This window comes from Lactuca saligna, chromosome 4 (genome assembly GCF_052625555.1).
Source record: "Lactuca saligna cultivar CGN05327 chromosome 4, ASM5262555v1, whole genome shotgun sequence".
In the NCBI taxonomy this organism is placed as follows: Eukaryota; Viridiplantae; Streptophyta; class Magnoliopsida; order Asterales; family Asteraceae; genus Lactuca; species Lactuca saligna.
In genome coordinates this window covers 332,242,770-332,255,425 of record NC_136420.1, presented here as the reverse complement: position 1 = coordinate 332,255,425, position 12,656 = coordinate 332,242,770, and the positions used below count along the sequence as shown (strand labels likewise).

General features: G+C 29.6%; 2 protein-coding genes across 2 annotated transcripts; both read right to left on the bottom strand.

Moving 5' to 3' along the window:
* Positions 1-7,562: 7,562 nt before the first annotated feature.
* Positions 7,563-9,453, bottom strand: LOC145044128 (paired amphipathic helix protein Sin3-like 1). The gene is made up of 3 exons (XM_078992957.1): positions 8,165-9,453; positions 7,959-8,095; positions 7,563-7,857 (listed from the first exon to the last, which is right to left on the bottom strand). The coding sequence occupies exons 1-3, from the start codon at positions 8,295-8,297 to the stop codon at positions 7,765-7,767; spliced, it is 363 nt and encodes a 120-aa protein (XP_078849083.1). The 5' UTR covers positions 8,298-9,453; the 3' UTR covers positions 7,563-7,764.
* Positions 9,454-9,482: 29 nt separating this feature from the next.
* LOC145044127 (spindle assembly checkpoint component) lies at positions 9,483-11,668 on the bottom strand. Its single transcript, XM_078992956.1, has 9 exons — positions 11,518-11,668; positions 11,248-11,417; positions 10,918-10,980; positions 10,777-10,796; positions 10,643-10,687; positions 10,472-10,539; positions 10,237-10,370; positions 9,998-10,086; positions 9,483-9,893 (listed from the first exon to the last, which is right to left on the bottom strand). Exons 1-9 carry the CDS (start codon positions 11,588-11,590, stop codon positions 9,779-9,781), a joined length of 777 nt encoding a protein of 258 aa, XP_078849082.1. The 5' UTR covers positions 11,591-11,668; the 3' UTR covers positions 9,483-9,778.
* Between the last annotated feature and the right edge of the window lie 988 nt (positions 11,669-12,656).

Here is a 12,656-nt window from a genome sequence, read left to right as displayed (position 1 = left end):
TTGTGGGTTTTATAGTAGCGATCGAAATCACAAAACAAAATAAAAATAGAGGTGGTTTTTATTCTGACGTGTGAGTTTATATTTTACAACAAGTAACACTTGGGCTTTGTACTTTCAAAATCAATAATGGGTTTGGGCTTGTCTTAAGATTTGGGCTTAAAGATTGGGTATTTTTTTACTTGTAACTTACGTTTCTTAGTTGTTAGTTCTTATCTTATCTAACCCTTTATCATTATCTGTTGGGCTTGATTTGCATAAATGTGTTTAAATGAAGGGGTGATATTGTAAATATAATAACTTAAAAGTTAAAATCAAGTTTGTTTTAAGGTTTTACAAGATCAAATTAACTCATCTTCAGATTGGTTGTAAAATTTTGTGTGGAGTGTATATTATAACGGTTTTACAAAAGATCAAATTAACTTTTATATTTAGATTTGTTTGTAATGTCTTATATGTAGTATATATTATAACTTAATGATTAAAACGTCGTTATGGAATCAATTTTAACTTGTTAAGTATGAACCATAAATTGTGTTGTTGCAAATCATAAAAAATAAGAAGAAAACATTTTAATTAAGAAAGAAATAAGATCATTATGATCATATATATAACAAAGGCTTAAGATTATAAAAAGATTATCATGGAGTGTAACCTGTCTAATTTAAGATGAAGTAATGAAGTAATTACTTTATGTGATTTCTTGCAATTTTTGATGCTCGATTTGAAGTTGAATAGATAGGTTTTTGATACTCAACTATATAATAAAACTAAAAAATATGGAATCGGGTCGTATTAAGATCTTAAAATCCTACTATAGATTATGGTTTAAGTAGATCTTAATGAGATCGAAATCGTTATTTGCTTGTGGGATTTTAAAATCTTAAAATCTTGAGATTGAGATATTAACAACTATGAGGTGATTGGTTATTTTAGGTGCATTGATAAGTTTTTTCAAAAGGCCATATAAGATTTATAAGTTTTTTCAAAAAACCATTACATAAAGACCATTAATTAAGATATCTAATAAAAATATTCGTTATATTATATATTTTTTACGAAAAAAACCCATATAATATGATAAAGTATAACGGGTTTTTTTATATTTTTATATAACAATATATAACACTAAATGGTTAAAAAGTTGTTAGCATTTATAATTAAAAAAAAATCAAATTTCAAATGAATTTAATAAAAAGTTGTTCTTGTAATGGTATCTCCCTATTATAAGACTACCCCATTCGGGGGTTTGCTACCGGCGGCTAATTGAAAAAGAAATATTAAAAAAATAAAAATCAAACAATCCTTATCCTAAACTAATTTGTAATCACGCCTTGATGTGGCTACCGATTGTATTGGAAATTATGTGCAGGTGTTCAATTTGGTTAGAAGAAACCAATGAGGTTTTATACCAAAAACTAATTTTTGTTTATAAGTCAATCTTATCTTTAATAAAAATAAAATAAGATATATTAAAACACATAATTTATTTATCTTTTCAAAATAAGGCCAACGTTGATATATTTTTATAAATATAACTTTTTAATATGAAATAATTTATTTTTCTTTTCAAAATACCGCCATTATTCCTCCCCTCCCTGCAACCTCGGGCAGTCGGCCCGTTTATGACCGGTCTGGTTGCAGTGAAAACAAACCAAGCTCTTTTTGAAGCAATCCCTAATCATATGGCCCGACTGGCCACATGCGTAGCATCCCGAGCTTGTCGCTCGGCAAGCCCTACTATGCGGTTTACCGCACTTGGCACACCGGTCACGACCCTGCTGGCCCCTACTAGATGAATTCGAGGTCTTAGGCTTTTTACTGTCTAGGCCTGCTCAGGCTTCCGCTTGGTGCGGAAGTCCAACTCCATGTCCCGCTCACGGGCCTTCTTCACCATCTCATTCAGAGTTTTGCACCATGTGAAGCTCACAAACTCCCAGATATCATCCATCAACAAGGAATGCTACCGCGTCCTCCGCATGTCCTCATCGGTAACATACTGTGGAATCAACAATGCTCGTTCCCGAAACTTGGCAGTGATCTCCGCCACAATCTCGGGGTCTGTTGTGGATCATGAAACTCTCTCACAAACCGTTGCACCTCAATTGGTGGTGCAAACTCCAAATAAAACTGCCTAACAAACTTGACCCAAGTCGTTTCTGAAGGGTTTTAAGCAGTACATCATTCCTATGGTGTACATGCAAACCCTAAAGCTTATGATCTAGTTTGTTATACATAAATACCATTCATTATGATTATCTAATAAAAAAGCCTTTATATTTTCTATTTTTTACGAAAAAACCCATATAATATCATAGAGTATAATGATTGTTTTATCATATATATATATATATATATATATATATATATATATATATATATATATATATATATATATATATATATATATATATATATATAGGATAAAGTGAATATACCTAACAACCTTATATAAGCTTACATACCTAACCTCATCAAACTACGTCATTTTGCATTAAATTTTCATTGCAATCATCCAAGGTTCTTAAACTTTATCCCTAAACTTGATTTACTTCAAAAAAAAATTGGAAATTCATCATTATATTTCTCCTACATCCTTTCATTTGTAGCGGTAGGATATGAAGCCCATAGGTGGTATTCGATAGAAAGACATGATGTATAATAAAGATATTGTTGAAAATCCAAAGATTTTGGAAGTAATCAAGTTATAAGGTTGAAGTTTAAGAACCTTAGGCAATTACAATCTAAATATGATACAAACCGATGTAGTATTATAGAATTAGGTACCTAAGCTTATATAAGGTTGTTAGGTATATTCACTTTACCCATATATATATATATATATATATATATATATATATATATATATATATATATATATATATATATATATATATATATATATATATATATATATATATATATCAAATTACAAATGACTTTAATAAAAAAAAACTGTTTTTATAATGGTATCTCCCTATTATAAGACTACCCCATTGGGGGTTTCCTACCAGCGCTCATTGAAAAAGAAATATTAAATAAACAAGAATCAAACAATTCTTATGAACCAGCTCGTGATCACTCCCCTCAGCTTGTATTGGAAGTTATGCCCACGTGATCAATTTGATTAGAAGAAACCTATTAGTTTTTATACCAAAAACTATTTTTTGGTTATAAGTAAATTTTATCTTTAATAAAAAAATGAAATAAAATATATCAAAATATCTAATTTATTTTTCTCTTCAAACTAAGACTAATATTGATATTGTTTTATAAATATAAAATAGGTTGGGTTTGCTAATGAGTGTAAATAATTGGATCGGATTGTATAGCCGAAAAGAAATAAATTAATTTATTATAGAAAAAATAGGTTGAGTTGAATTGTTAATGGAGATAGTATATTAAAAGACTCATTGCCATGTGGCATCTCTTTCGTCCCATAAAGTTTTAAAGTTAACTACCAATATTACCCTTCACCTTGAAAACTTGCATGATATTAATTTTGTTCCTCATTTTAGCTCATTTAAATCCGACCAATTTATCTTCACTCTTCAACTTACTCTTAAATTTTGAATCCGTTTTTTCTTATCCCTCTTTTTTATATTTCAGAAGAAACCCTAGCACCAAAGATCATTAGTCTCCTCCTACTTCAAGTTCAAGAAGCAAGAACCGATAGCCGATAAATAGGAAAAAAAACAAAGCTTTTGCTCTGAACGGCCACTATCATCGGGATTTAGCCTACCCAGTGTCGACTCTACCCTTAACAAAACTAAGTAAATGCTTAGGGCCCTCAATTTTAAACCTTATTGTGTTATATATATATATATATATATATATATATATATATATATATATATATATATATATATATATATATATTTCTTACAATACAAAGACAAGTGGAAGCTTGGCTTGGTGGTAAAAGAACCGGTTTATAAAGGTTTCAAGTTCGAAACTTTTTAATTACTTTAAGGGCCCCAATTTTTTTTGTTTGCTTAGAGCCTCTAAATTGATTGAATCGCCCCTGAACCTACTGCCCCGACTACGTTCCTCTATGTAATCCGCCATCATCCCACGCTTTTGAGGTTTGATCTCACATTTACATTAAAAAAAATGTTATTTAAAAAAAAATCAAATATAGCTCAATACATATCTATAGAAGGCAAGCGGGCAACAATCTGCGTCGCTAGCCCTTTATGGATGACAAAACTAATTCTTTTGAAAACAACATCTGTGGATCTAGGAGATATAATATTAGAATGCATGACCCGTTGGACTTTGTTGACGAGCTTCGCCGTCTCTGGCACGAAAAAACCAATGTATCAAATGCAAAAGGTACAAACACATGTTGATTTTCTATACATGTATTCTTGTGTTTTGCCACTTTGCACTCAATAGCTTTCAAAGTGTCACACCCTGCAAGTATCACAAATAACTAGCATATCACACATCCCATAACCAACTAATCATAACTCATAACAATAATGGGCGGGCCTTGGTGCCTTCAACCCATTGGTATGGTGAGGAGACTCACCTTTCACGAATGTTGAATCTGAAAGTTGCTCTACTAACAGTCTGTGACTTCTCATGCTGAACAATAATACCATTAACCCAAGTTAAAGTCGAACACAATCCAAATTAAAGGACCCAAACCCCAAGTCCTTTTTTACAATGGCTCATAAGTCTTTCTTTGCTAATGGGCCCAAAGTCCATGTTCTAATCATTAATGGGCCTCATGACCCAATAAAGCCAACCATAGGAACCATGGCCCAAAACATATATATATATATATATATATATATATATATATATATATATATATATATATATATATATATATATATATATTAAAAAAAAGAATCAAACCAAGTCATTCCAGATTTGTCATGATGATATTTTCATAGAAAAATCGTTGGTATAGTTTTGATTTCGTTGGCGCGTTTAGGATTGGTAGTTGATTTGAAGCCAACAATTGTGTTATACGATTCTATTTTGTTTGCTTTGTATGTTTGGTGTTTGTATATAATTTTGTATATTTCTTTTGCGCCCTTGTTAAGGTTTATAGATATGTCTCTTATTATGGATTGTTGGATTGAAACGGGATTTGGAATATGACATGAAGATTGTGCAACCGCAAGCTGTTGAAGAGCATGTAGAGAAGATTAGGGAGAATAGGGGTATGCCTTACCGACACCTGAGTGTCGTTTACCTTAAATAAACGAATGTAGATTCTTTGATAGACTTAAGTTCGCATATCTTGTAAAATGAGTGCATACACGAGTGGATGAGTACTTCAGTGAGTACGCCTTATAAATTGAGATGCACCTGCCTTGTCAGTAAAAGTTACTAGGAGATGTCTTATACTACACCTCTATGCATTTAAGCCAAGTGTTTAATAAATGTTTGTATTCCATGTGTTTTATTGTCTTGATTTGGAATGTAGTACATTTGCATCTGTATTGGGTATATGTTTACAACTCTTTGATCATGATTATGTTGTTGGGATGAACAACTTAAGTCATTCTTTCTTTTTGTTTATAATTTGCATTTGCATTTCTTTTATCTTTCCCGAATTGATTCGATTTTTGTTTTCTCGAGGACACGAAAAGGGTAAGGCTTGGGGAGATTTGTTAGGTGCAAAAATTACACATTTTCATATATTTATTTCATGTTTATTTATAGCATTGCATTGCACTTTAGTATAATTTTACATGCATTTTGCATTTTCAGGACGTAATCAAAGATCTATCTACTTTTCACCATTTTTGTGGATGTTTCAAAGTGATTTGAATATTGGAGCGTGCTAGGATGTCCGAGGGAGGCTTTACGTGAGCAAGATTGAAGAAAAAAGATTTTTGGAGTTGGGTGTTTACTCAGGAGATTCTGCGGTTGTGAAATGAAGTTCTTAGCAAACCAAAAACTCATTCCACATGCGTGAAATCTCTAGGCTTACCATTTTGTGGCCATGGAATGGAGTGTGATAGTTTTTGTGATTTGCAATTTCCAATTAAAAGAGGTTTTCTCACCTTTTTGAATGCAACTTCGACCAAGAACTTGCAAGGGGCGATTTTCACGTACTTTTTCATCCTTTAGCACTTTGAAAACATTAATTCTCTCATTTTGTAAGTTTGTTTAAGGATTAAACTTGTTGAATTTGTACTTTAATTTAGCCATGTATCGCTAACTTTTCCTTCCACTTTCAATTTTAGATCCTTAAATACTTGTTAGATTATGATGTGAACTTAATTTCATGTTTCTATCTAGTAGTATTTGATTCGGTCTTCATTATATGATTTGCACTCTTTTAGGGTTCATATACTATTGCTAGTCAAACTGTGAAATCTGTATGTATTTTATGATTTGATGTTGGTAACAAGCACTTAATTGGCTTCAATGGAATCAAATTTAGGGTAATCAAAGATTGATTGTTCATATTCCCGAGTTTGTGAGGAATGTTTGACATTGTTGGTATTAATTGCTTGAACTTAAAATCTTGTAGTAATCTAATCTAAGAGCTTGTTTGGATTTCATCAACTAAATGAAGTTTTACTTAAAGATCATGTTTTGAGTAAAACATTTTTATCAATTTGGAGATATTAGAGCATGTTAATATCTTAATTACCAACCTAGATTGAACATAAATTTAAGTCACATTACATCTTACAACATAGTACTCAAATGGGATTTGGAATTGGAAATGCCTCTTTAATTCTTGAATCTTAGTCTTAATTTGTTTGCTTATGAAGTTTAATTTGAAGATAACAAAACGTTTCAACAACTATTATCATGATGTGTGAAAACATGGTTATATATCTTTTATAAGTTTACTTGAGAATAAATTTTCTTCTAAATTAATTATGTTCACTTTAACAAAGAGTTAGTATGAGATTTATCTTTAGATGTTAACAAATCAAACTAACTTTGGATTTTAAACTTTTATGGCAAATGCTTCAGTAGCTTACAAAGAGAAGTTCAACGATGCATTTAAAGGCACAAAGAGTGTGTTTACATATTCATATTAGTGTTAAAAGTTGTGCGAAAAAATACCTTTAGGTCCGCCCTAGGTGGCATAGATTGGAAGTTTTTCTTCATTGTATTTGTCTACGTAGTTTCTATCTAAATTGCTATAACCTTTTAAAGATATAAATGCAGAATTTCAACAATCTTTAATTCTTTATTCTTTATACTTCTATAAAACAATATTCTTTCACCTTCAAAAATCATATAAGATTTTTAGACTCTAAAATCAAAATTATTTTAAGTGGCATATAAAAAATTGTAATATAGTACAATATAACAACATTATTTGGTTTTGGGACGTTTGATATTGTTTATTTAACAGAACTTACGTTTATTTACAAAGATATTTTTTTTAGTTTATGCTTTATAAAAAAAATAAAAAAGTTTTTGAAAAATAAAAATATACAATACGAACACAATAATTGATAAGTTGTTTTTATTGTCCCACAAATGTTGTTTATTTATTGAAATGACCAAAAAAAGGGTAAATTGGTATATGTATCATAATTGTTTAGAATTAAAAGAGTAGTAAAGAGGTAAATTCGTTTCCAAGTATAATAAACACTTTGAATAAATTATTGTAATTACTTTCAAATAAGTTAGAATGAAATTGTTTTATCAAAAACTAAGCACTTTTTTAATGAAAAAGAGACACAAGCAAACATCTTGTAATTTTAAAACAAGGCTATCTATTTGAGTCCAAGATAATCATAATTGTTTTACGTTTTATCTAAACCTAATGAGAACTTACAAATTACTATTAATAAGTTTAAAAAGGCCTTGTTCCATTGTTCTGAAACCTTTCATAAGATCCGGATGCTTTCCAAGTAGATCAGAAACCTGAAAGAAAAAAAGAAAAACGTTACAAATATTAAATTGTATTAATTCCAATATTTAAAATATTAAATAAAAAGCATATATATTACATAACATTTAAGTACCAAGATTTGTAATTCCTTTCTTGTAATTATATCAGTGGTATAGAGATGAAGACACTTCAAGAATGCTTGATAATCATCGTGATTACGTAACCCATCCTTCACTTTCTCACAGAAACTATATACTTCACTATACATATCTGTAAATAAATAATTAATTAAATACCAGAATGTCTTGATTAATCAAAAGATATACATATCATTGTCACCTCCAAAATCTTCAGATTTTCGTTTTTCAATACGACTCATGTCCTTATTAGCATCAAGATGACTCTCTTTATAATCTTGATCAGAATTTGTCCTATTCTCAGATCTCTTTCTTTGATCTTTTTGAAGTTTCATTATACGTTGGGGTTTATACAGTAGCGATCGAAATTTAGAAAAAGAAAAATGGAAGGGATGTTGTTTTATTCTAATATGACGTGCTAGGTTTAGGGTGAGGGTTTTGTTTGAAAATCAATAATGGGCTTGGGCTAGGGCTTAGGATTTGGGCTAAAAAATTGGGTTGAATCTTATATTTATTAATTGTTGAAAATTTGATTTAAAGAATATTTTGATTATTTAACTTGTAAAAGGTTTTGCTTTCTAGCAATATGAATAAAAATTTCTAAAACGGAAAGAAAAAAAAAATGATTAACCGAATAACAGGTCAAATATTGCGTACCATGCCACCATCATTAGCGAAAAAAAATGGTTGCCAAAAGAGACTGTAATAATGGAAACTTATAGCACTTTATAAATATAAAATTAATTATATTTAGAGTTTGATTTGGGCAATCTTTCCTCATAAAAAAAGTGATCTTTAGATTTTAGACCTTTTAGTTTAAAATTTAAAATTAAATAAAGGCTGGCATAGGTTGGAAGCTTTTCTAGTTTTCTTCATTGTATTTGTAGTGAATTTCCATCTAAATTGTAATAAGCCTTTTTAGATATAAATGCAATTTTTTGATAATCTTTATACTTATAAAACAATATACTTTCACCTTCAAAAATCACATAAGATTTTTAGAGTGTAAAATTATTTTGAGTGGCTCATAAAAAAATGTCTAGATCAACATTACAAATGGCATTATTTGATTTTTTTTAGGGGTATTTGGGATTGCTTATTTAAAACAACTTATAACTTATGTTTATGAAATAAGATATTACAATATATGGTTTTTTAGGGTTTCAAATATATTAAACACTTTCAGATAAATTATAATTATTTTCAAATAAGTTAGATCGAAACAATTTTGTCAAAAACGGTTTATTCAAGTCAATAAGCTTTTTTTTTTTTAATGAAAAAGACAGATCTTGTAAATTAAATTTGAAACAACGCTATATCTATTTGACTCCAAAACAATCATAATTGTTTTACTTTTTAATTTTTTATCCAAACCTCATGCAAAATAATAAGTTTTAAAAGGCCTAGCTCAGTTGCATTTTATATTTTTATATTTCTTTATCATGTTTACTTAAATTGCATTCTTTTTTAAATCTAAAGAAACAAACACATCACCTGCAAAAACAAATACAGTATAAATGTAGTAATCAAGAATACCACTTATCATGTACTCATTTCAAAATCATGAAAAATACATATTGCAAAAAATAGCAATCCACTTTACCTTTACTACCAATGTTCGCAATATACTTTATTTTTTGCATGTAATAACAACTTACTTGTATTTTTTCACCCTTAATAGCAATGTACTTTATTGTTGTTATAAGTAAAAAAGTAAAGTATTTTGCATATATTGGTAAAAAAAGAAAAAAAAAAAAGTAAAAGTGAGTTGTTATTTTTTGCAAGAACTTACCAAAAATTAGATTCCCTGACTTTTCTAAAGAATTCCACTCAACATTTCTGCATTGTCACAATGGCATTTGGGACATATGCATTTTTCCTGCAGCTTCTCACCAAAGGAAGCGTATGCTTCTTCCAATTTAGATGTCTTTGTAGATCTTGTCAAGGAAAAACACAAAGATGGACAAAAGGGCATTCTCGTCTTTTCCATTGAAAACAGTTCCAGTTAGAAAAATGAAGATTGTTGTGAGGATATATGGTTAATTCTTGAAGCTCTTTGCTTGCTTTCATTACTGCTTCCATCAAAGATATTCTATGGTTCAAATCCTCAAGCTCTTTTTTCTCCTATGAATGATAAAACAAATCAAATTGATTAGCATTCGCCTATGTGGCACCAATAATGTATATTGTGCACTTATATCCAAGAATTTATGTTTTTTAATCAGAAGACACGTAAGAAATGCAATGGATTTGCAGCTAATTGGTAATTATCACCTGCATATAAAGAATTTGTTCTGATTGAAATTTGTCTTCTTCAATGTTGGTTTCAGAGATTATTTGAGCAAGCTTATCTTCAAGATCTCTTTTGGCTTCTTCAGTTTCTTTTGTATTAGAATATACCATGTCCACTTTGGTCAAAAAATATATATATTAGTTAGGAAGCACTGTCTTCATTAGATATTTATGTAACATTGGACAATAAGATGTGTATTTGAAGATTTAAGCAAACCATGTTGTGAGATTGTGTCACTGTTAAATGCTTCAATAGTGGCAGAATCCACAGACTGCTGGAACTTTCTGCATCAAATTAGAAATGAAGCAAGTTGATGAATATATCATATATGCATTTGTGTAGCTGGTTTCATAACAGATCATGATCCAATGAAGTGATTCCACATACCTAATCTTTGCATTAAGGTCAAACATTTTGCCAATGAAGTCATCTCTACAAGAATAAGCATTACAAGTGAAGAAATGAGATGCAATGCAAAAACAATGGAAAATTAAATGATGGGAATAACAATGGAAACCTACAGCAAAGCCCTTTCTTCATTCTGAACGTTGATTCCACACAGTTTTGAGAACGAATAGTAGGATTAATTCAAAACACAAACATTTAATCAGCATGAGAATCAAGTAGAAACAGAAAGCAGATAAACGAGTGTAATCAACCACCTTAAGTGCCTCCAAATCAGATCCAACTGTAAATATTTCATCCTGTATCAAAGAAATCCGTCCCTGAAAACATCCAAACGCTTGTAACTCAGAAGTTTCAATCAACACAGGTATTTAAGCTAAACATGAGAGATCTAGAGGTTGGATTAAAGGTTCACTCATGGCCGATTCTCAAATTGCAGTGTTTCAGATTTATTAGTTACATATCGACGAACCGTTATTATCTACATGTAATTTAAATTTCATCAACGAGGTTCTATCGTCCTGTGATTTACGTGTGTTCAGAGATTGGAATATAGATCGACAGATAATCATACAGAAATGTTAAACCTGTAAAGCTTGGATTGAGGATTCGCTCATTGCCAATTCAACTTCGTAGCCTTTTAGCTCCTGTTCAGTACATTCTTTCAAGCGCTTGGCTTCTTCAAGCTCCAAATTCACAGAGTCAAGTTCCGATTGGAGCTGTTGAATCTCCCGCTTCAGGTTTACTATCTTACGCTCTGTCGATTTGCAAGGTCGGATTAGTTTTTTGAAATTACACGAGTCGATGAAAACAAAAACGATCGTAATTTTTTACGAGATGTTGATTGAACTGCATACCTCCTTGAGATTTTTCTGTAGAGACATCGCGGATTAGGTTTAGAAGCTCCTTCTGCGAATTGCTTAATGCCATTTCCGTTTCCCGCTACTAACTACTGAAGGTTTTCCTGGAATTCCTTTATATACCACTCCCACAGGCCTTCAGGCTTCAACAATCGTTCAATCAACATAATATATATATATATATATATATATATATATATATATATATATATATATATATATATATATATATATATATATATATATATATATATATATATATATATATATATATATATATACACTTGTATGCAGTATTTATATACATCTGAAATCCTATGTATTCCTATAAAAGTGTATTTATATATTAAAAATGTATTTAGTAGGTATAAATATATATTTATTTCATATATATATATATATATATATATATATATATATATATATTGTATACATATAAATATAAAAATACATATTTATAAGGTTTATATTGTATAAAATATATAATTATATGTATTTGTATACATTACTAAGTATAAATATGTATTTATTTCATATTTATATGCATACGGTAGTTTTTATACAAAATAAATATTGAAAGACCACAACTTTCGTATTTATAAAAAACCCAAACTTTCATACTATTTCAAAAGATTTATTAAGTTACTTCCTTAGAACATGTTACATACATATTTATAAAACAATATTTTATATTGATAAAGTGATTACAAATGATTGGATACAAACTGACTAAATTTTATTACATTTCATGTCTACTCAGGAATCTACTATTCATATATATATATACATGAACATTAAAAATACAGAGAAATACTATTAACTATTCTAAATCTTTCAGCAGTATAAAGCTATATTGGAATACTCATCACCTGCAATTGTTAAATATTGAGAGGAATAAGCGATAACGCTTAGTGAATTCAATAGATGGATACAATATAATCTTATGCCTTACATATACCAATATGACAGAAGCTGAAGGTAACAAGAAGACATATGTGAAATCATGTGACAAGCGTTCATATCAATCAAAGACTTTATTCAAATATATACTTTTCAATGAGACATAACGATTTCAATACTTGATATGCATCAGTAAAGCTTTGGCCCAATTGGCACAGAAGACATATAATTTCTGA

Coding starts and splice junctions, on each gene's coding strand:
- LOC145044127 (XM_078992956.1), bottom strand. CDS start 11,590: ATGGCATTAAGCAATTCGCAGAAGGAGCTTCTAAACCTAATCCGCGAT. Junction 10,688..10,776: donor AATGAAGAAAGGGCTTTGCT/GTAGGTTTCCAT, acceptor TTATTCTTGTAG/AGATGACTTCATTGGCAAAA. Junction 9,894..9,997: donor GAGCTTCAAGAATTAACCAT/ATATCCTCACAA, acceptor GACAAGATCTAC/AAAGACATCTAAATTGGAAG.
- LOC145044128 (XM_078992957.1), bottom strand. CDS start 8,297: ATGAAACTTCAAAAAGATCAAAGAAAGAGATCTGAGAATAGGACAAAT. Junction 8,096..8,164: donor AAAATCTGAAGATTTTGGAG/GTGACAATGATA, acceptor ATTTATTTACAG/ATATGTATAGTGAAGTATAT. Junction 7,858..7,958: donor GAAAGGAATTACAAATCTTG/GTACTTAAATGT, acceptor TTTTTCTTTCAG/GTTTCTGATCTACTTGGAAA.